This window comes from Lutjanus erythropterus, chromosome 16 (assembly GCF_056507025.1).
Source record: "Lutjanus erythropterus isolate fLutEry1 chromosome 16, fLutEry1.hap2, whole genome shotgun sequence".
In the NCBI taxonomy this organism is placed as follows: domain Eukaryota; kingdom Metazoa; phylum Chordata; class Actinopteri; order Lutjaniformes; family Lutjanidae; genus Lutjanus; species Lutjanus erythropterus.
This window is the reverse complement of record NC_139332.1, coordinates 1,424,970-1,446,285: the sequence shown is the minus strand read 5'-3', so window position 1 is coordinate 1,446,285 and position 21,316 is coordinate 1,424,970. Positions and strand designations below refer to the sequence as shown.

General features: G+C 38.9%; 1 protein-coding gene across 1 annotated transcript; it reads left to right on the top strand.

Moving 5' to 3' along the window:
- Positions 1-1,937: 1,937 nt before the first annotated feature.
- Positions 1,938-8,856, top strand: tmem200b (transmembrane protein 200B). Its single transcript, XM_084739834.1, has one exon. It carries the CDS (start codon positions 1,985-1,987, stop codon positions 3,236-3,238), a length of 1,254 nt encoding a protein of 417 aa, XP_084595960.1. The 5' UTR covers positions 1,938-1,984; the 3' UTR covers positions 3,239-8,856.
- The last annotated feature ends 12,460 nt before the right edge of the window (positions 8,857-21,316 follow it).

Sequence of the window (21,316 nt, the reverse complement as noted above, 5' to 3'; positions counted from 1 at the left end):
ATTAACAGAGCAGTTATTGTCAATAGCGCGTTTTTTCAGAATTGCAGTCCCATGGACATGTCCACCAATCACCATTGCTTCCCATGAATTTCACCAGTCACAGCAGTCCCCCGCGCAAACGTCATACATGTATGTCTTAATGAATAGACTCAATGTTATTTCTTTTTTTTTTTTTTTTTTACTATTCACATTTTTGAGACTTTTTTAAGTTTAGTTAGAACACTCAGAACAGATTGCAGTTTTTCACCATGAACAAATTGCCTTTGATTGTTAATGAATTATACAAAAAAAATTCTTTTGCAATTTTTACAGTTTCATCACAAAAAATGCCTAAAAGCATTGCAACTTGCATCACAATTTTTTTTAGAAAAGCTGCTGTGAAATCAAGCATTTTAGGCTGCAACGATCCACGAAATCCTGAAGGGATTGTCTAAATGCCTACCCTAGCTTTAAAGACACAAAGACAAACCTGATATCATCCATCCATCCATCCATCCATCCATCCATCCATCCATCCATCCATCCATCCATCCATCCATCCATCCAAACAACATGCAGTTACTGAATTTCTAATTGCAAATCTTTATGCTCCTTGTTGCTGCCAGATATAATCACATTAACATTATTCAGTGATTCATTAATGCTCAACACTTGTTGTCTCTCCAGTTTTGACAGAGACCAATATTGAAAAAAAAAAGTCAAACATTCCAGAACATCTTTATTTATTTTCTTTTTTTTTTACGTTTTTCCTTGAAATATTCCCTTTAAGACACAGACTGCTACCACTGCCTTACCACAAACATTTAGAGAAATACACGATGTTAAAGCTGCAATCTGTAGAATTTGTAAGTGATGATAGAATACAGTGGATTATGCTGATGGCATATGCTCATATATTTCAACTATTTTAATTGAATTTTACATGTAATGTAATGTAATTTTACATGTAATCTGTACCAAGTCAAAACCAAGTCACATGTGTATGCAAAAATAGAAGGATACAAACAACTAAAGTGAAGTAAGTTGGTAGTCAGTGTATTATCTACAGAAGATGCTGGTTGGCACAACCCCAGTCAGGAGTAGCAGAGAGGGGCACCGGAAGCCAGGCCATGTACTGCTGTGGACAGGGTCAGGGTCGGCAGAAAAAAAAAGTATGTACATATGTATATCAGTTTAAATGTATGCTAAATTTAGAATATTTTCACCAGTTAGCCTTGTTATAAAACCCAAATATTGCTGTCCCCAAACCACCTAAACTGCATTAGCAAAATCAGTAACTTTACCTCTCAGAACATGAGAGTTGCTGGTCTAGCACTGCCTTGATTGCAGAGGTTAAACAATATCACAAACAAACAAACAAACAGATCGAGGCAGCAGCAGACCAACAACGACTGTGTTCTGTATGGTAAAATGACTGATTTTGCCAGTGGAGTTTGGTTGGTTTAGAGAGAATGATATTTGGCTTGCATAACAGCAGTTTCCTGTCAGAGAAGGCTCTCTGACAACAAAGTATAGGGTAAAAATGTTCTATATATGGTGTACAATTAAACTGATATTAATGTTTTTAGGAGGACCATTTTGTCTAAGTGTCTAAAATCTGTTTTGCTGCTGACCCTGTCCACAGCAGTACATTGCTAAACGTCCTACACCAGTATTCCTGCTGCTTCTCCAAACTGGGAGTGTGTCAACCACCATCTACTGTATTTATTACACTGACTCTGGGTAAGTAACTCACACAACCTTACATCAGATAATCCAAAGTATCCCTTTACAATACATGTAAAAACGCATAACTACAGTCTTGTAATCAAGAGTTGTATTATATACACGTCACATTTTGTGATCTATCAGGTTGAAGTTAAACAAACTGGCTGACTGTATATAATTTATATTTATAATAGCTGCATTAACATGTGACATGTCCTCACTCTCAGTCCTCTGACAGGGCGGAACCAGGAGCAGAGGGTCTGGACTGACCGGTGCCATGAAGACCCAGAAGGCCCGGGGTGGTACAGCAGCTGGACCTTCAGGCCGAGGGAAGTCTCGCTTCACCTTACGAGGTAGAAAGAAGAAGGACGGGGTGATCCAAGGCAAACTTCGCATCCGCTCCATGCCTGGAGCCTTCCTGGTGCTGGGGGTCATCGTGGTGGTGGTTGGCACAGCTCTGGCGGTGGCGGGGTACTGGCCCTACCGGATATCCAGATCATCCCTCCTGGGAGCTGCGGAGGGGGACAGCATCTCTGAGTCACAGACTTCTGGCTGGAGTCTGGGAGCTAAGGGCCTCCTGTCCACTGCCAGCCTCATCCACAGCGAGCGGATGAAGCTGCTGGGACCCGTCATCATGGGGGTTGGACTCTTCATCCTCATCTGTGCCAATACAGTCCTGTATGAGAACAGAGACAGGGAGACCCAGATGCTGCTGGCTCAGATGAGAAGTGTGATCTGCTCCGTGTCGGCAGCTGTGCCCTCAGCCGATCTGAAAGAGATCGCAGCAGCCAACTCAATGGCCAAACACTACCAGTGGGTGAGCAGTTTGCCCGCTGCGCACCTCAACATCCTGTGTGTGCAGCCGCTGGCCAGTTCTGAGCCCCTGCTCCAGACCAGACCCCACACAGAAAACGAGGACAGCAGGGAGGCCATCTACCAGCAGGCTGTCCTCCAGACAGAAGCCCTCCATCACCAGGAGTCAGAGCCTCCACCCTCCCTCCACTCCTCCCACTCCAACTCCTGCAACTCCAGTCAGACAGACTTTAACACCCAGTCTACTGAGGAGGGGGGCAGGTCCAGCTTAAACCCACAGTCCACCCCCCTTGTCAAGATCAACAACTGCCTGCTGTCTGCCAGCTCCATGTCCACTCTGGGGGTGGAGGAGGTGGACATCCCAGCTGCACAGCCGCGGCGTTGCCACAGTATGAGCTACAGGACTAACCCTTACAGAACCAGGAAGGGTGTGCGTGTGGAGGAAGGACTCCACGCCCCCACAGAGGAGGGTCACACAGAGCAGCCGACAGGGACGAAGAGGGAGGCTGCTTCACAGGTGTGTGTGAACATCCCTGGGCAAGTCGTAGAGGCTGTGGAGGAACAAATGCACCGGAGCTGGCCTCGGCTAGACCTGGGCAGTGGGAGACGATACCTGAAACTGGAGAACAAAGAAGACTCAGTGGAAAAACTACTGGACCAATTAGAGCAGCAGTGTTCTCAGTGGGACAAGAGCTTTGGCTCGGGCCCTTTTCAGTGATGCCTGCTTCTGCTTCACAGGATACAAACACCATGACGACCAGAAGGAAAGATATTTTCACCTGGATTCTAAAATGTAACTTTATTTTTGTGTGGGGTAGAGAGAAACTGGGCCTGGATCATTGGGAGTACAGGCTTTCTCACAAGGATCTTCCAAAACTCTTCAGTGGAATATTGCTATACAGAGGTTCTGGGGGTTGTGGTCTTGGTGTGGCTTGGATAGATTTGGCAGATATTTTCTATAATTGAAGAAGAGGAACAATCTACAGACCCCACACTGTCACAGATGAGCAGAGTAATTTGACAGACTGTTTACTTCTGCAGTTAAAGCTGGCAGCAATGCAAGAAATCAACTTGCATATCAATGCCAGAATGGGTTTGTGTGTCTCCAGGACACTGTGTGCATGACCCAGTGAAGGAGAGATAGAGGGGTGCAGGAGGATTGTTTTCACTGTGCAATCAATTTTGAACCAAACTACCTGGACTCCTGAGCCCGTGAAGTGCTGACAGCTCCTGACAAATGCAACTAGTATATAAAAAGTTTTTTTTTCCTCAGCTGAGGTCCCATACTCAAAATGCAATGCATGGCAGCGATGTATAGTATGTTACATCTAATACTTATGCAGAGTAATGTCATTGTTGATCTTATGTGTATAGGAAGTCATGATAGTTAAAGGACAATTCTACTTTATTATGACTTGGGTCTTATGTTCTTAGGTTTGGCCATTATTGCTATAGTATCAGCAATACGATAACACTGAGATTTTTCTGGAAACACGATGACTTCACTACAACTGTCTGTCTCTAAACTGTGATGGATGTTTGTCATGGAAAATGTGGGTAATATTTTTTTCTTGATTTTACCAGGAGAGTCCCATTGAAATTAACAATCTCTTTTTCAAGGGAGACATGGCCGAGACAGTGAGCAGCAAAAACACAGAGTTACAGACAGAAACACAGAGTGAGACAAACTACAATGGATAAAATTTAGAGGAAAAAAAAAGTCAGTGGTGTAACTAGGTCAATTAAAAACACTAACATCCTATGGAATAATAATAATAATAGTACATCTGCATCAGCATCATCTGATGCAGTTATGTTTATTATTATTTTAGTAGATCATGTAGTTTGTTCTCTGTAAACCAGAGTTGAACATTTAATTGTGAGAGCTCTGGATTGACCAGTGTGTGTTGATAATACCTCAAGACAGCAGGCACAGTTTGATGACATCACAAAGCACATTGAATTGATAATTCATCATTATTAATTGATTACTAAATTAATTGATAACTATTTTGATAATCAATTAATTGGAATAATCAGTTGGAGTATTTTTTTAAGAAAAACAAGGCAAAATTCTCTGGTTTTAGCTTCTTAGATGTGAATATTTTCTGGTTTCTTTACTCTTTTATGATAATAAACTGAATATGTTTGAGTTGTGGAAAAAAATAGACATCATGTTAGGCTTTAAGAAACACTGATTGATATTTTTCACTATTTTCTGACATTTTATGGACTAAACAACTAATCAATTAATAAAGAAAATAACCAACAGATTAATTGACAATGAAATAATAATTACTTGCAGCTTTACAAAAAGTGTCTTTTAAACCCAAACACCTCTGTCTCTACACTGGTGGGATTAAGGTTTGGTCCATGTGAGCCTGGAGATCAGGAGGGGCAATGGGGGGGCTGGAGCTGAGGTCTGCTGCAGGTGTTGTGGTGGGGGCGTCAGCGGTGCACACAGCACCCGGGTCATTGGCCATAACTGTCTGGGTACTTGTGCTCATGAGAGCGTGGGAGGCACCAGCAGTGTCACAGTCCATTTGCCTGTGCGAGGGAGCATCTGTGTTAGTGTGCTGGACCCCATTCTTGTGTACAATTACCCAGTCATAGGGATCAAGTTTCAGGGCCAAACAGCTATGCTTCCCTGTTCTGTCTTTATCAATAGAGAGCCATTGTAGACCCAACAAGGGATGGTGATCTGTGACAATAGTGAAAGGGCAAAGACTAATGCCTGAAAATATGAAGAGCTCAAACTATCGCTCATCAGCTGATCATTCAGCTGCTGTGAGGAAGTGATGAGTTTAAGCCACCCCCTGGATGAAGGCCCTCAGCAGAGACAACAACATCAACTGCAGGGGACCTCAGCTCCAGCCTAAATTCCCCTCCTGATCTCCAGCTCATATGGACCAAGCCATAATGCCTGAGGTGTATGGGCTTAAAAGACACTCTTTGGTTACAAAAACTGATGAACCTTTGGTCTTGGAGTGACAGGAACAACAGCTCTGTTTATTTCTTCACTCACACCCTCAGTACGACAACTCGACATGCTTTATGATGTCATTAAACTGGGCCTGTTGTGTCAAGGTGTTATCAGTACACAACTGTTCAGTCCAATGCTTACAATCAAAATATTGTTGAAATCACAATATGGCAAAGTGCAATATCTATTTTCAGTAAAGATAAATGTCACAATATGACATTATAAATGAAATATGGTGGTGTTATAGAGATGCTCTGGGTTACAAATCATACTCTTCAGATGTAAGGGTACATGCTTGTTCGATACAGATCCCAACAAAAATCACATTATCATTTTTATTTATTATTTTATTTATTTTTGTCAATTCCCACTAAAGTCATGACATGACATATCACAGTCACAATATCTGTGAAAAAATCACAAAAAGATTTTTTTATATATTGTTCAGCACTAATGTCATTCTTTACTTATCTTTAAGAATAAAAAACATATGTGAATAATGAATGAGTCAACAAATCAAATGAAATGTAGTGCAAAGCCACAGAGCTCAACACAGAGACAGATATTATAGTCAGACAACCTGCCAGCACACTTTGAAGAGAAGACCTGGAGATCCAAGTCCTGGATGAGGTCTGAGTCAGTTGGCAGGACGGACACAGATAATCAAGGACATCAGATACCTCAGTTAAATGCTTCTAAATTAGTTTATTGTAAGTCCTCCTGTTTAGCATATAAATAAGCAGTATATAAACATTTAATGAATAGTTTATGCAGTATAATCAGATGACGAATAAGTCTCTTAATAAACAATTAGAATATTATAGCTGTGTGCAACTACATTATAATATGTTAAAAATGATTCATTAAATGTTTGTGTACTGCTTATAATTGATAAATGGGGGACTTAAAGCGATAGTTTGGATTATTTCAAGTGTGGTTGTATGAGGTACTTACCCATAGTGTTACTTATGTAGATGGTGGTGGACATGTCCCCAGGTTGGAGAAGCAGCATGAGTACAGATGTAGGAAGCTAAGCCAGACCTGGGCAAAATTCAGCCCCACAAGGCCATCATGGAAATACCCAACATGAAATATCTAGCAAAGACAGCCAGTTGCATTTTGCTTACCATTAAACCATTATTAGACTATTATTTTGAAAGAGGTCAGTGCTGTATTCATTGGTAGTGATAATGAACTGTACATCCATGTTATTTATGTTGTTCTTCTTCTTTTGCCGCTACCATCCTCACAACCTGTATGCAGTCTGCACGGTTCACTGTAAAACATCAAATTTTGGGACTTTGCCAGTAAAAATATTAGCTCACAATTCATCACATGGTAATTCAGACAGGGTGACCAACAGTAGAAGTGCCCTGTGTAGAACACTATTGATAATTTCATTATTAGAGTTTTGGACATTATTAGGACCTTATATCATTTATGTCTGGTTCACAGCAGCCTGATCAGTTTCTCATGTGCCCCCCATGAAAAATAATTGCTCACAATGTTCTGCTGTGGATAGGGTCAGCAACAAAACACATTTTAGACACCTAAAAAAAATCAATATCATTATACACTGTAGAATATTAGAATAAAAATTTGAATATTTTCAGTACTTTTCCTCGCCATTGGACAGCCTTTTCTAACAGGAAACCACCGATATAAAAGCCAAACATCACTGTCCCCAAACCAACTCTGTAAGTGAAATAAGTCATTTTACCTCAATGAGTTGTTGGTCTACTGCTGCCTCGATCTGTTAGTTTGTTAGTATTATTGTGTGACTTCAGTCAATCTGAACTAATGCTTTAAATCATCAAATTGAGCAGTACATTGCTCAGCAACTGGTACTCAAACTTCTCCAAACTGAGGGCGTGTTGACCACCATCTACACTGATTACAGATGAGTACCTCATACAACCAAACTTTAAATAATCTGAACTAATCCTTGAAAGTAAAATGTCACCAACTTGGTTGATAAACCTGTCTGATCTTATGACCGCTTGTGTTTAGTTATGTTATTATTACTAAGAATGATGGCCAAAACTATGATAATAAGACTGAAGTTGTAAGAATTGGAATGATCCTGAATAATGAAGGAGATGTTCTGTTTGTTTTCCTTCCTCTGATGCAGTATCAGCCTGTAATGAAAGCAGGGCCACCTCCTCCTGCTGGTCTCCTCTTGATTGTCTCCTTTCAGAATGCAGAGCCAGTATTTATGTGGAGGGTCACCCCCCACCTGCCCCCATTCCTCCCCTTCTTTGATCAAGTAGACAGAATGTGCGGATGAGGTGAGCCTGCATGTCCTCATAGATTTAGTGAGGTGATCAGTGTTGCTGCATACAGCTGGGTGTGTGTCATAGAGGGAAGAGAATATGAATAAGAGTCTCATAGGACCCCCACCCCACCTCACCCCCATCGCGCTCCCTTTACACCACGTGCAGATGTGCAGAAGATGTGCAGAGGTGACTCCTCCAACAGTTTTACTCTGGTTTTCTTTCTGTCTGTGCTGTCTATCATGTATGCCATATGTGACATTGTGTGTTCTAAATGTATACCAAGCAATATGAGTGGTCTGACAGAACAATCAATGGCTGTGTCTCGCCCTGTGTCGACCACGAATGAAACAGCATTGCCAAGCCTGTGTAGCAAATATAAGGCAAAGCAAAAGCAGCTTCTGTTTGCTGTCGTCTCATTTATTCAAGCTGTCGAGGTAATGGCACCTGCTTGTATATATATGTAAGCGTATAATAACCTCTCCACGCTCACTGCTGACGAGCCCATCCCTCACAGCAAAGGAGACGCTTTCAGTCCATCCATATTTCTCAGGACCAGCGAGGCCCACAGTCACTTCATCACCTGATGAATGAAAATGTGAGAAATGGATTTTTTTCCCTCTCCTGCTCCACAGAACCAGCATGGTATTTTGAAGCGGTCCTGAGCGAGGATGGGGTGCAGAGGCAGGAGGGAATTCCCCAGCTGCAATTATCCTCAGCAGAGCCTCCTGCATGCTCCACATTTTCCCCTTCTTATTAGATTTTATGGTTCCTTCTAGGCAGGTATGCAGTCCCTGGCGATCTCTTTTCATTTAATTGGTCGTTTACAAGATGGCTTCTGGGTTTCTAACAGCTCATAAAGCCAGCAGGCAGGACCTCTGCCCTCTGCGGTGAAAGCACAGGAAGGTAGAAGATTACATGGCTGCAGGAGGGCAAGAGGGTGCAGATGTGAAAAATAGGGGATCATCTTCTGGTCTCTGTGCCAGACATCAGCTGTTGTTCCATCTGCTCAGCTTTCACCACACTGCCAACCAAAACAGAGCAGAATGAGCAACGAGAGGTTACTGAAATGATTGATTGAATTGAAATCCATTGATTGAAGATGCAGCCAGGATCATTTAATCTAGCACATTATTGTTGCTGTCCATTAGCTAATATACCCAATGCATTAGTGTCTGGCAAACAGGGATTAGTAAAACAGTGACATGTGCAGAATGAAGTAAGAACTGGAAAATTATTATCACATTGTCACTAGTTTTGTATTTTCACTCCATTCATCAGACATTCTTATCAATCTCAGTGAATTTTAAGGATACTATTTTAGCTCATTTCCTAAAAATCATGTTTACGTACTGTTGACACATTGTAACATGGGTGTTTTATTATAGTATGTTTATTTCATTATGTGTTTTTCTCTCTTCCACCAGACATGGTCAGTTCTTATTTATTTCACATATGGAAATCAGCTTGTCAAAGTTAACACTGGCTGTGTTTGCATGGTAAAACAAGTCTGCCACCACTGGAAAACCTATTCTGACACAAAGAAATGTCCATGATTGGAATGGTGGAATGTAAACAGCAATCTTAGAGTAATATCCATGTTCATTAGCTGCTTAGTAGGAACAATTGTCCTTATTCAGAAACATTTTTTAATTCTTATCTTAAATTTCTCTTACCTTTTTCATACATAGAGCTCGTGCAAACATGCCACATCAGCTATCAAACACTTGTAACTTCAGATAACTGTGTAAATGATTCATCTGTGTGTTTCTGAGTGCATGTGCATGAGACTTTAAATTAGCACATCTTACGCCCAATAATAATCTTTTAAGGCCTCATATGTCAGAAGGTGTTCGTCCATGAAAATGACATAATGAAAGAATAAGAAGAAGAACTTTACCAGTTTGGAGCTTGACATCCAGCTGTCAGAGATCCATGAAGGAAAATCTCTTATTTTAACAGCCTCACCAGTGAAATTAGGACCTGCTAAAACAAAGAAATGGGAAAAGTGAGTGCTTAATGTCATGTTGCCTGAGGGTCCTGTTATTGAACAAAAAAAGAAATTTCTCAAAATGAAAATTACAGGAAGGGGTGAATGACTGACAATATGAGAACAACCACTCAAGAACAAATCTGTTCATATGAGTGGTTCTTGCATGAGGCCTGTTGTCTTTTTCACAATAAGTGCAAAAACTGGACTACTGTGTGCATGTAAACATAGCCACTGTCTGGTAATATACAGACTGATATCAGTCAGTGTGAATTTACAGTTACACCGCTGTGAGAACAATAAATGCAGAAGTGACACTCAGAGTGAAGGAGGAGCTGCTGTAATTCAAAGACATTTCAAGTCTTGACTGTCTGGCTCCAGTGAGACCAGTGGCTGCATGACAAGAGGACAGAAAACAGAAACATCTTAGAGTACAATAACATTATACACTGATTAGTGATCCTGGTTAACTGACCCAGCATAATGTGATGTTAATGCCTGAAAATGAGCCTGTTCATTCTCAGCAGCTAACTTGATTCATTGAATGAATTCTTTCAATTGACTTGTTAAACTTGGTTCTTGAATGAATAGCAGTCTTATTGTCAACACAGGCAACATTAATAGTATGCTGACACTATATCTAGCTCTCATATGATTTGACTGAGTGAAGATAAAAGGCTATATACATAGCTGGCTTGTGTGACACTGCTTACAGACAGAGCATTTTTACTGCCACTGCACAATAATTAATTTAAAGGGACAGTTCACCCAAAAATGAAAATTCAGTCATTATCTACTCACCCTCATGCAGATTGAAGGTCAGGTTTATTTTGTTAGTCCACAAAACACTGATGGAGTTTCACATGAAAACAGTTTTGCAGAATCTCCCTAACAATGAATGTGAATGGTGACCAGTTTTCAAATGTAAAAAACAACTGGAAAAATATAAAATGCCACCATACTGCTCATCTGGTGTAATCCAAGTCTCCTAAAGTCCCAACATGCCCTTTGCACTCCGTCAGAACACACATACCTAGATCAGACAGTGTGCATGTGAACGTGGCTCCAAGCTGAGGATCTGCAGTGAAGATTCAGGCTAAAATCATGGTGTAAATAACATTTCTTTAGTCAACTTGACATGTTGGGACTTTAGGAGAAAAACTAAATCTGACCTTCAGCTGATATGAGGGACTGAGTTTTCATTTTTGGGTGAACTATACCTTTTAAACCAATGAACCACCTTAAACATATTTTAACTATGCAATGAAACCCTCTAAAATGTATCCTTAAGCAGATTTGAGGCACTTATCTCAGTGTTTATATGATTTACTGAGTTACTTCCATTTAACTTAAATTCATTGATGTGACTGTTTCAATCAAAGATACAAAACATGCCTATGATGCAAGTACATTTCATACATTTCAGTGTTTAAATTACAACTTCCCATCAAAATGTCTTAATAAATATGATGTCATTTCTGATGACCTTGGTTTGATACATCCAAAAGTTGGACATTAATTTATCTCATTGTCTCGTGGTGGTTATTGGTTCTTTATTTTGAAAGCCATAATTTTATTAATCAAAAGTCATTCATATGTGAATTGAGTACATGTATGAGGATTTCCTTTAACACTGTTAAAACACTGTTTCTGTGTCTGTGGTCTTCCATTCAAGTGTGCACAAATTGGACTTTTGTCATTTTGAGCTTCATATCTTATTGCTGTGTCAGCAGCAGCTTCAGATCAATTTTAAGCTTTGAAGACCAGAAAAATCCAGATTTGTGTCAGATCATCAACAATCAAATCAAGTGAACTTAGATTTTCAGATACCAGTCCCTCAAGGAAGTTGTGACAATCAATGCAAATCCAACCAATCCTGCAGAATTCTGCATGACCTTGCAATTTCATCCAATCACCACAACTTTTTCACAAATTTGACCAATCACTGTGGCTTCCCACGAGTTCAACCAATCAGTTCCCCATGCAAACGTCATACATGCGCATTTCGTTTAAGATACTGAAAAGAACACAACGTTTGTCATTGTTATTAAAATTTATCAATGCTCTGTGCAAAGATTTTGCTTCTTTGTGAAACACCCACCAGGTCTTCATTTACAAATAAAGCAGATTTTGTTAGAATTTTTGTAATAATAATTTCCTAATCCTGTAATCTTTTTTGGTAAATTTACTTAGAATACCCAGAATATGTGGTTCTATTCTCACCAAAACAAGTTGCATTTGATTTTTAATCAATTCTAAAAAAAAAAAAAAAAGAAAAAGAAAATCACAATTTTTCTCGGCTATTTGCACCTGCTCCTGCAAAAAACAAAGAACAAACAAACAAACAAACAAACAAACAAACAAACAAACAAACAAAAAAGCCTAAAAACATCATGTCACAAATGGTGATTTGTCAGAAGACCTGCCATGAAATCAGGGATTTTAGGCCACAACAATCCCCAAAAAAGTGAATCCTGGAGGGACTTACATGGACAGGGACTGACTGCATGAAAAACTGGGCCCAAGTCAAGTTAAACTGAACAAATAACCTGGATATTCATATTGCTTTATGATTGCTAAATGCTCGTTTGACACCCCTGCATTCAGAAAACATCACTTACTCACAGCTCTCCTCACATTTGGACAGTTTCCAACAGTATTTAAGATCTGTAGCAAAAGGATATCAGTATGAATCTGTTTTGGCTGGCAGAATTATAAATCATCATCTGTCAGTGTCTTTCAGTAAACTAACTGCTTTGAATTCACTGGTGCACATACTACAGCATACATGCACAGGACCTTAGTGACAGGTCTTATCTGCATTTTGATCATGTGTGTTTCAGGATGTCTGCATGAAACATAATTATTCACATACCTGTATATAACATTTATACACAGCGATTAAGTCTTTTTCAGTACAGCATGATGCTCATTTAGTAAATTAAATTATTTAGACCACAAAGCAGGGGTTGCTTTAGGACGGGACTATTATGTGATCACTGTCAGTGAGTCCATCCAGTGCACCACACAGGGCTCAGAAAACTGTCAAACTAGACATTGTTGATCAAATATGGATCAAGATTCTGTTCATACATTGACTATTTCTCACTTCAAAATCTTCAGATAAATATTTTACTGTACCGTTCAATTTAAGAAAGATAACAACCAGGCAGGCCGCTATTAGTTCCTACTGAACGGATGAGCCAAAACCAACCACCGCCCAACTCACAGTACGTCACCCACCAGCTCCATTCTTATCTGGACTGCACATGCTCCGGTTGCAAAAAAACAAGATGCTGATCCTGTAACGCCAAACTCCAGGCTCCAAACCAGTGGTTCACAAACCAGTGAATGTCATCATGGTGGCTCATGGTGAGCTTCACTGTGCACAAGGATGTGCAAAATTTGACTTGTTTTCTCATTCATCTGCTGAATGCGGAAAGTTTCTCTGAGCTCACTCTAAAATCTCAGTTCTTTATATGCATGTACCATCAGCGTTTTGTGACATCACAGCTAGTGATGGTCCAATAGACCTCATTACAGTTTGTAAATAGGGTCTATTGGACTCTATTACAGTTTGTAAACAATGAGCAGGCTGCAGGCTTAGCCAGTATGGCAGACCACAACAGTTTGTCAATGGGCCACTGCAAACACAAGCGTTTTTGATTGCGTCCTCAGTTGTTAACTAGTTTGCAGCCATAAACGCCACCAATTATTCTGAAATGGTTGTGATCCTGTTGGAATTGTGAACAACTTAAGTGGGCCGGTGGAATATGGATTCTGACATGTTGTATATGCAACAACTAGACATTTCGGTGCTTTTGGTGGTGGAAAAAAGTTTAGTTCAACATCTGTAGCTTGATAACATGTCTGGGTGACTGGGGGAGATTGTTACTTCTGTTGCTGAAATGCACATGCAGCTTTTTGATGACATCGGCTGTAAAAGGGTCTATTTGCAACTTACACTAGTGCGACATGCAAACTTGAAGCCTAAAAGCCTGACACTGAGAATAGACTTTTCAGTGAAGTAGTAGCTATTTAGAGTCCAGCAGTTAAACTTTTGAATTGAACAATAATTTCATATTCATAAAAGCACATTTTGATATTAGGGAGAAGGAATAAATATATATTTAATATATAAGTTTATAATATAAGCTATTAGTACAAAGAAGGAGCTTTGTCTGAGATGCATTTTTGGTGAAAGCACACATTTCTTTTCCCCGGCTAGGGAGCATTTAAAAATGGTTCCAGGCTGCATGAGAACGTAGACCTGTAAACAAGGAGAGCCCCCACATACAGTGAAGAATATAACCCACTACAATATGACCAATATGACATTTATTATAAAACTTCAGTATGCATTTCATGTTTTATGCCTGTTGGGTTAAACACTTATCACTGTTGTTATTCATGTGGTAACACTATGGAATGTACAGAGTGTAGATTGTGTTAACAAAGGTTAGTCTTATCTGTACCCAGCAGCTGCAGGAATCTGTCAAATGTGTGCTTTCTGCTGGAGTTACTCTGGACTGCCTCAACTCTCTTTAACTCTCGTACATTCTCTCGATGTTTGGGTTAATAACTCAGAGGTAGAAGATATCTCTGCAGACTGCACAAATCTGCCCTCAGACCAGTCTCGGGGCAAACACACACACACACACACACACACACACACACACACACACACACTATGGAGGCTGTGGAGTTGAGGCTGTAGATATTTAGCCAGTCACAGGCTTGTTGACTCCTTGCAGACTTTACACACTTTTCTGTACAGTTGAGGAATCGATGGTGATGCAGTAAGTAGAGAGAATGTTTGCCTCAATAACAGATAAAAATAGCTCCAGAAGCTTAACTTGCACTATTTGTTTCCAATTTGTGTTTTTGTTATTAAGTCTGGCAATATTCTTTTTATTATCAACATGTGCACAGCCAAACCAAAATGATTAAAAATTGATAGTAACAAGTTCACTTTTTTTTTTTGGATAAAAATAAACAATTTTTATCAAAAAAAGAATAATGATTCATTATCACCAGTGGTGGACAGTAACGAAGTACATTTACTTGAGTACTGTGCTTAAGTACATTTTTTGAGTATCTGTACTTTACTTGAGTATTTGTTTTTTTGGAAACTTCTGACTTTCACTCCACTACATTTCAAAAATAAATATTGTACTTTTGACTCCACTACATTTTTAGGAAGGTTGTTGTTACTTTTTGACTGAGCTTTGAAGTCAGCTGTTGCTGTTTTTTCTTTTCTAAAATGTAATTGGTCACATGCTGTGTTCCTCACAGAAAGAAACCAATCACAGTAGCTCCTCTCAAATGGGACTCATGTAAAAGCAGAAATACATCATCCAGGCGCACTAACAAGCACAAGCAAACTCTCCCTCCTTCATTCAAACAAAAAGCAGTAATGGTGACGGCAGGAGAAAGACAAAATGAAATCTCAAGATGTTATTATAATTATTCATTATTCCAGGTAGCTTTTAAAGTTGGATTGTTTTTATCGTGGTGAAAAATACCACATAATTCATGTATATATACTGCCTCTGAAGACAGAAAGAAATCTCAGTTATTTAACAGACTTTGAGAAATCCTTACAGTTGGCTTCAATCTGATTTTATGCAGTGATTTTAATAGTTACATCAGAAATTGACAATGACTGTCCTTTTTGTTTTTGATTGTATTTCTATACTGAAGTTTTTATAGGTGTTTCTATGGACTTTGTGTAGCAGAGTGGTTCTACAAGCATCAGTGCATCATTAGATGGTTTCAGAGAGTTACAAGCTTCTGTAAATGCATCATGAAAACAATACAGCATGTATTGATATTAGAAAATGTACTTTGTAATTTGTACTTTTGAATACTTAAGTATTTTTAAAAACATGTACTTTTGAATACTTAAATATTTTTAAAAGCAAGAACTCTAGTACTTTAACTCAAGTAAAATTTTGACTGAGCAACTTTCACTTGTAGTTGAGTAATATTTGACCAGGAGTATCTATACTTTGACTCAAGTACTGGGGTTGAGTACTTTGTCCACCACTGATTATCACAGAGCTGAGAGCTCACAGAGTTGTGTCGATTTTTAATTGAGGACAAATAAATGTATCTTTTTAAACAGTTTTATTAGTTAGTTCACTTTTTATGTAAAAAATTAAATTTGTCAAATATTTGCTGAGCCAGTATAGGAAATTAATTATTAACCTGTTATCAGTTAAGTAACTGTCAAATTAGAATTCTCAAATGAGAATTTAACTGCTTAAACATGTATGAATTGATAATTAATCAACAGTCAAAGAATGGCATTAAGTGCACCTCATTTGACATGTCTTGTCATGACTTGTCTGATGGAGCCATTCAGTGGATAAGGAAACCTAAAGTTAAACTTAAAATAATAATAATAAAAAAAGTGTGTTTTCTATCTTATTAATTATTAGTAATTAATCCATTGTTAGCATTTTCAACTATCGGTTAAGGAAAATGCACAAAATTCACAACACTAACACAAAGCCAAGTCTTCTTACAGACAGGCAACACATTTTGAAACATGAAATTTCGTTGTGTTTTCCTTTAAGTTGTCACCAGTCTGTAGAATTCTGTCACAAAAAAAATTGTAATTGATAGTAGCACAATAACATCTGATTTAATGTGATGAAGAGGTGAAATAATCATTTTGTATATAAATATATCTATTACCACAGCTGTGAGGTACTGGAAAAGCTTGAAAATGCACCTTGAAAATGCTTGAAAAGTGCTTGAATCTCCTTGTGGTGCTTTTGTATCTCATCGTGGTTGTTTTTTGTCTCCTTGTGGTCGCATGATTTACTTTTGCCAAAAAAACAAAAAACAAACAAACATAAAAAAACAGACAAACAAAAAAAACAAAAACAGTCACCTCAAAGGGATTAAAATGCAGCACTGAAAGAGTCCAAATCACAGTCAGAGTGTCAGTAATAAATTGAGCTTAAAGTGTCAGGGAAGGTGGAAATCCTGGAAGGAAATCAGAGACACTTCAAGTGTTTAAACCGAAGAATAGATCAGTTGAAATGTGAGCGTTAGTGACACAACTGTACACAGCTGGAATAAATTGTTTTTTGGGAGTTAGAAGAACGTTTTTTTTCTTTTCATTTTCTTTGTCTATTAATTACATGTTAAAATGCCGCTTCATGTTGGCAGTAAGATAGAAGCTTGCAAAATGCATAGGGAGATCATGAGGTATTAGTGTGCAGGGCAGCGGCTGCTGCCTCCAGAGAGAAGCTCCTCAGGTCCACTGATTTTATAACTGAACTGTAGGAGGACACACATTTTTAATTTCTCTGGCTGTGTCTCTGAATGAGGTGTGAATGAGGTGCAATTACTGCCATTTCTAGTCTATAGATTAAATATTCACGGTTACATTTTTAATTGGTTAAATTCTTGATGCAGATTAATTGATTAATGATAAATCATTCTTTCTCCAAACCTGTGCTGCTGCAGTGATTAATTTTTCATCCATATGTCCTGGTTTTCACTGGCCTGTTTGTTTGTGATCAGATCACCTGACTGGCTTAAAAAGTACAGATGAAAGGTGTGGATATCAGTTCAACTTGTACTCAGTAGTCAATGAGAATTTTGAAAGTAACTAAGTAGATTAAATGATGTAATGGATACTTGAATACAAGTTAAAGTACAGACTTGAAAATTAACTCAAAAAAAGTACTAAATTACAGTAAGTTGAGTATTTATAATGAGTTACTTCCACCCCTGGTTTAGATGATGTTAAAAATGTAAAATAAATGTTCCCCACTGCTGCTGTACACTGAAAGAAGAAAGGTGCTGTATTTCCCCTTGATTTCAAAATAAGGGCATTAACAGGCACTATCACCAGGTGTGATAAAGCTTGCAGTCAGTGTTCATACCAGTTGTGAGGCAGTTGAGGTCTGAGCTCTGTGCAGGCTGATCAAGTTCTTCCAAACCGAACTGGTAAAAGCATTTGTTTATGGAGCTGGCCTTTTACCAGCCTGAATCAATAGGTAGTGCAGCAGGAAAACAGCAAACAATTCAAACATACATCTCCCACATGGCAAGGTATAAATGAATCCAACTGAGAAAAATATTGATGATTTATGCCTCAATAATAGTAGCAATGCCCCATAGCCAGTGCTTTTATGTATTTAAAACATGATATATGGACCTTATCCCACAACAGCCTCCAGTACAACTTCTCCTCAACACTGATCATGGCCACAGGATCAGAGACATTATCTGCAAGTGATCTACTGATGTCTACTGGGCAATCTAAGACTGTCCTCCCAGGAAGAACGTAAGCACTGGTAGTTTGATCTTGTAGATCCTGACTGGCAACAAGTTGTGCTCTCCAAAGCATGGAAGGAGCTACAGTGAAACTATTGACCATTTTATCAAATTGTGATAATGAGAAAAAGAGTGAAAAAACATGGCGAGCAGTGGAACTTTATGGATTGAATTATGCTTTTGTCAAGCAGTAACAGAAGGTAGGGGGCACCAGAGAGGGCAGAGTTTGTGGAGGTTACCACAACACCCAAAAATGAAAATTTGGTCATTATCTATTCACCCTCATGCTGATTGAAGGTCAGATTTACTTTTTAGTCCACAAAACACTGCTGGAGTTTCACAGGAAAACAGTGTTGCAGAATCTCCCAAACAATGGAAGTTAATGGTGACTAGTTTTCATTTGTAAACTGGTCACCATTCACTTGCCTAATTTCTGAGGGATTTCACCAGCAGAACCTTCATCTGTGCAGTATAAATTTGTGGCTGCTGGTTTTCCTCTGATACACCAGCCTCTAGCAGGGAGCGAGCCAGCAGATGACTGAGCTCTCACAAACATTTTCACACTCATTTTGTAAGCAAAGAAAAGTGATGACCCGATTTTCTCAGTCCATCTCCTTCTTTTGGTATATAGCAACTAAATTGCTGTCCCACAGTTTTGGTCCAGTGAGCTTTATGGCTGTGTTCAAACATGAAATCATCTAAAGACCTCTTTGTCAACACACTTCACAGGAACTATTTATCCTGGAAATAAGAGTAACAGGGACATTTGTTTTTGCAAAGATATATATATATATATATATATTTTATCTGAAATGGTGTAAACAAAAATAAATAAAACTCTTTATGAACATTGTAATTTGGGTAAACTGACTCTTTAATGTCCTGTGCTGAAGGCAGCTCTGTGCTGGAGCATTAATTGGCTGTGTGCCTGCATGTGTATGACTGAGTTCCAAACATTGAGGCAGTGTGTCGGGTCAGTGTTAGCCTCAGGAAGACTTCCTCCTTCATACAGCAGCCTGTCGTAGAGCCATCCTGTCCGTGACAGAGGTGCTCTCTGACTGACTCTTTAAACATGCTGAAGCTATATTAATGGTTAAGATTATGTGCTGATCTGTGCTTATTGTAGGATCATGTACGATACGCTTTGGTATCCCAGGAGGGACACGAGGAGGGAGCGTGAGCAGGAGGGAGTGTAGACCTGGATGAGGGAGTTCAGGTAGGCTAGGAATGTTTTAGCTGCTGTTTTGTAGGCAAGTGGCAGGGTTTTGATTTTGATGCAGGGAGCGACTGGGAGCCAGTGGACCCCCTGAACAGTGGAGTAATATGTGCTGATGGCTGATTAAAAACCAGATGTGTTGCCATGATCATCTGTAGATGTTATTATAAAAACAACTATAATCAAACTAGATGATAAATTGCAATGTCTTGGTCCCCAAATAAAATCATTTAAGACTACTACATGATGTTATTTAATATTTTAATGATGGATGGAATGAGTTTTTGAAACAGTTAAGCTTACAGTTTTGCATTCTGAACTGTCAGCTTGAAGGGAACAGCTCGAGTTCTGAGTGCAGAATGTGTTTGGCTCGCTGTGCCTCCTTGAGCATCGAGTTTTCATATAACAGCTGAAGACAGTGCTCACACACCCTTGAGGGGCACCTGTGTCTATAAATTGGACATTGGTTTATTTACCTTTATATGCTGGACTCTTGTAGAACAGTCCACAGTGACAGATATGCTCTGTGACTGAGCTTTTCTAAACATGTTGAAGTCTTATTAATGGGAAGATTACGTGCTCATCTGTGTTTATGTTTGCAACTGTTGAGCTGGAGTTTACAGCTGAGCCGATCTGTCCATTTATAGGTTTTAGTTGGTGTGTGTGTGTGTGTGTGTGTGTGGCCTGTATGAAAAGGAGCTCCCCACATTCCCTGACTTGTTTACCAGTTGTCTCAGGGTTGCAGTCATGTATCTGCTTCGGAGCTGCCAAGGCAGGACGAAGGGGGGTGAGGGGGGAGAAGAGAGGCAGTCTCTCTGCTATTCAAACAGAATAATCAAACTGGATCTCTCTCCAGTTCACCCTCCAAGCCACACTTTATCTCTGCGCCATACAGCTTCTCCCTCAGCCACCTTATATAAGGCTTTGGCTGGATAATATACAGTAAAGCCTGAACCAGAGCCCATATTTATCAAGTATCTCATTATCACATCTCAAATTTAACCTCGGACTAAAACTAATCCTACCTCACAGCCAAAGTGGTACAATACTCTCAGCCACAACATAGAAATTATGATGACATGTTATTCTCTGATCATTTCAGTTTGAAATATTAGACAGTGATAAAACAAACTGTGGAAAATGTCAACTTGATCAAAAATTAATTACAAAGATGCCATTTATACAGTAACCACAGCCACAGTCTCAAGGCTTCAAAAAATAAATGAAGCCTAATAAAGGGTTAGTTCAACCAAAAATGAAAAAAAGAAATAATAATAAAAAAAACCAAAAAAACAAAAAACAGTGCTATATATCTATATACAGTATGCACAATATATCTTTAATCTTCAACCAATTAGTGTTTGTGTATTATTTCATGAATGCTAAGGATTTCCACGACACCTACCACTCAAATAACTGAGCCAAAATGTGATAACAATTTTGTTGCTATTTGCCCAAAGTAGAAATTTGAACATTGCCATAACAAAACAGTAAGTCCATGGCCTTTCTTAGAGAACAATTTTTGAAGGATATACCTATATATGACCTAGAGTTAATGATCATGATATACAGTAGTATATTTTATTGACATATTCATGATGTTTCAGTGGATACTCTGGTGATTTAGATTTGTTTTAATATTGCACTTTCATATAATTGGGGACTGCCATTAAAAACAAAATCTGTGCAGCAGATGCCTATATATTCTGACTTTTAGTCAGGTAAAGCTAGCCTGGAATTTGCAAATGTTCCATTGTTATTATGTATTACTATTATTAATATCAGTGGTGGACAGTAACAAAGTACATTTACTTGAGTACTGTACTTAAGTACATTTTTTGAGTATCTGTACTTTACTTGAGTATTTGTTTTCTTGGAAACTTCTGACTTTCTCTCCACTACATTTCAAAGACAAATATTGTACACTACATTTCTAGAAAGGTTGTTGTTACTTTTAGTCTAAGCACAGCTTTGAAGTCAGCTGTTGCCGTTTTTCTTTTCTAAAATACAATTGGCCACACGCTGTGTTCCTCACA

Excerpts from the sequence above, each read along its gene's own strand:
- tmem200b (XM_084739834.1), top strand. The coding sequence starts at position 1,985 with ATGAAGACCCAGAAGGCCCGGGGTGGTACAGCAGCTGGACCTTCAGGC.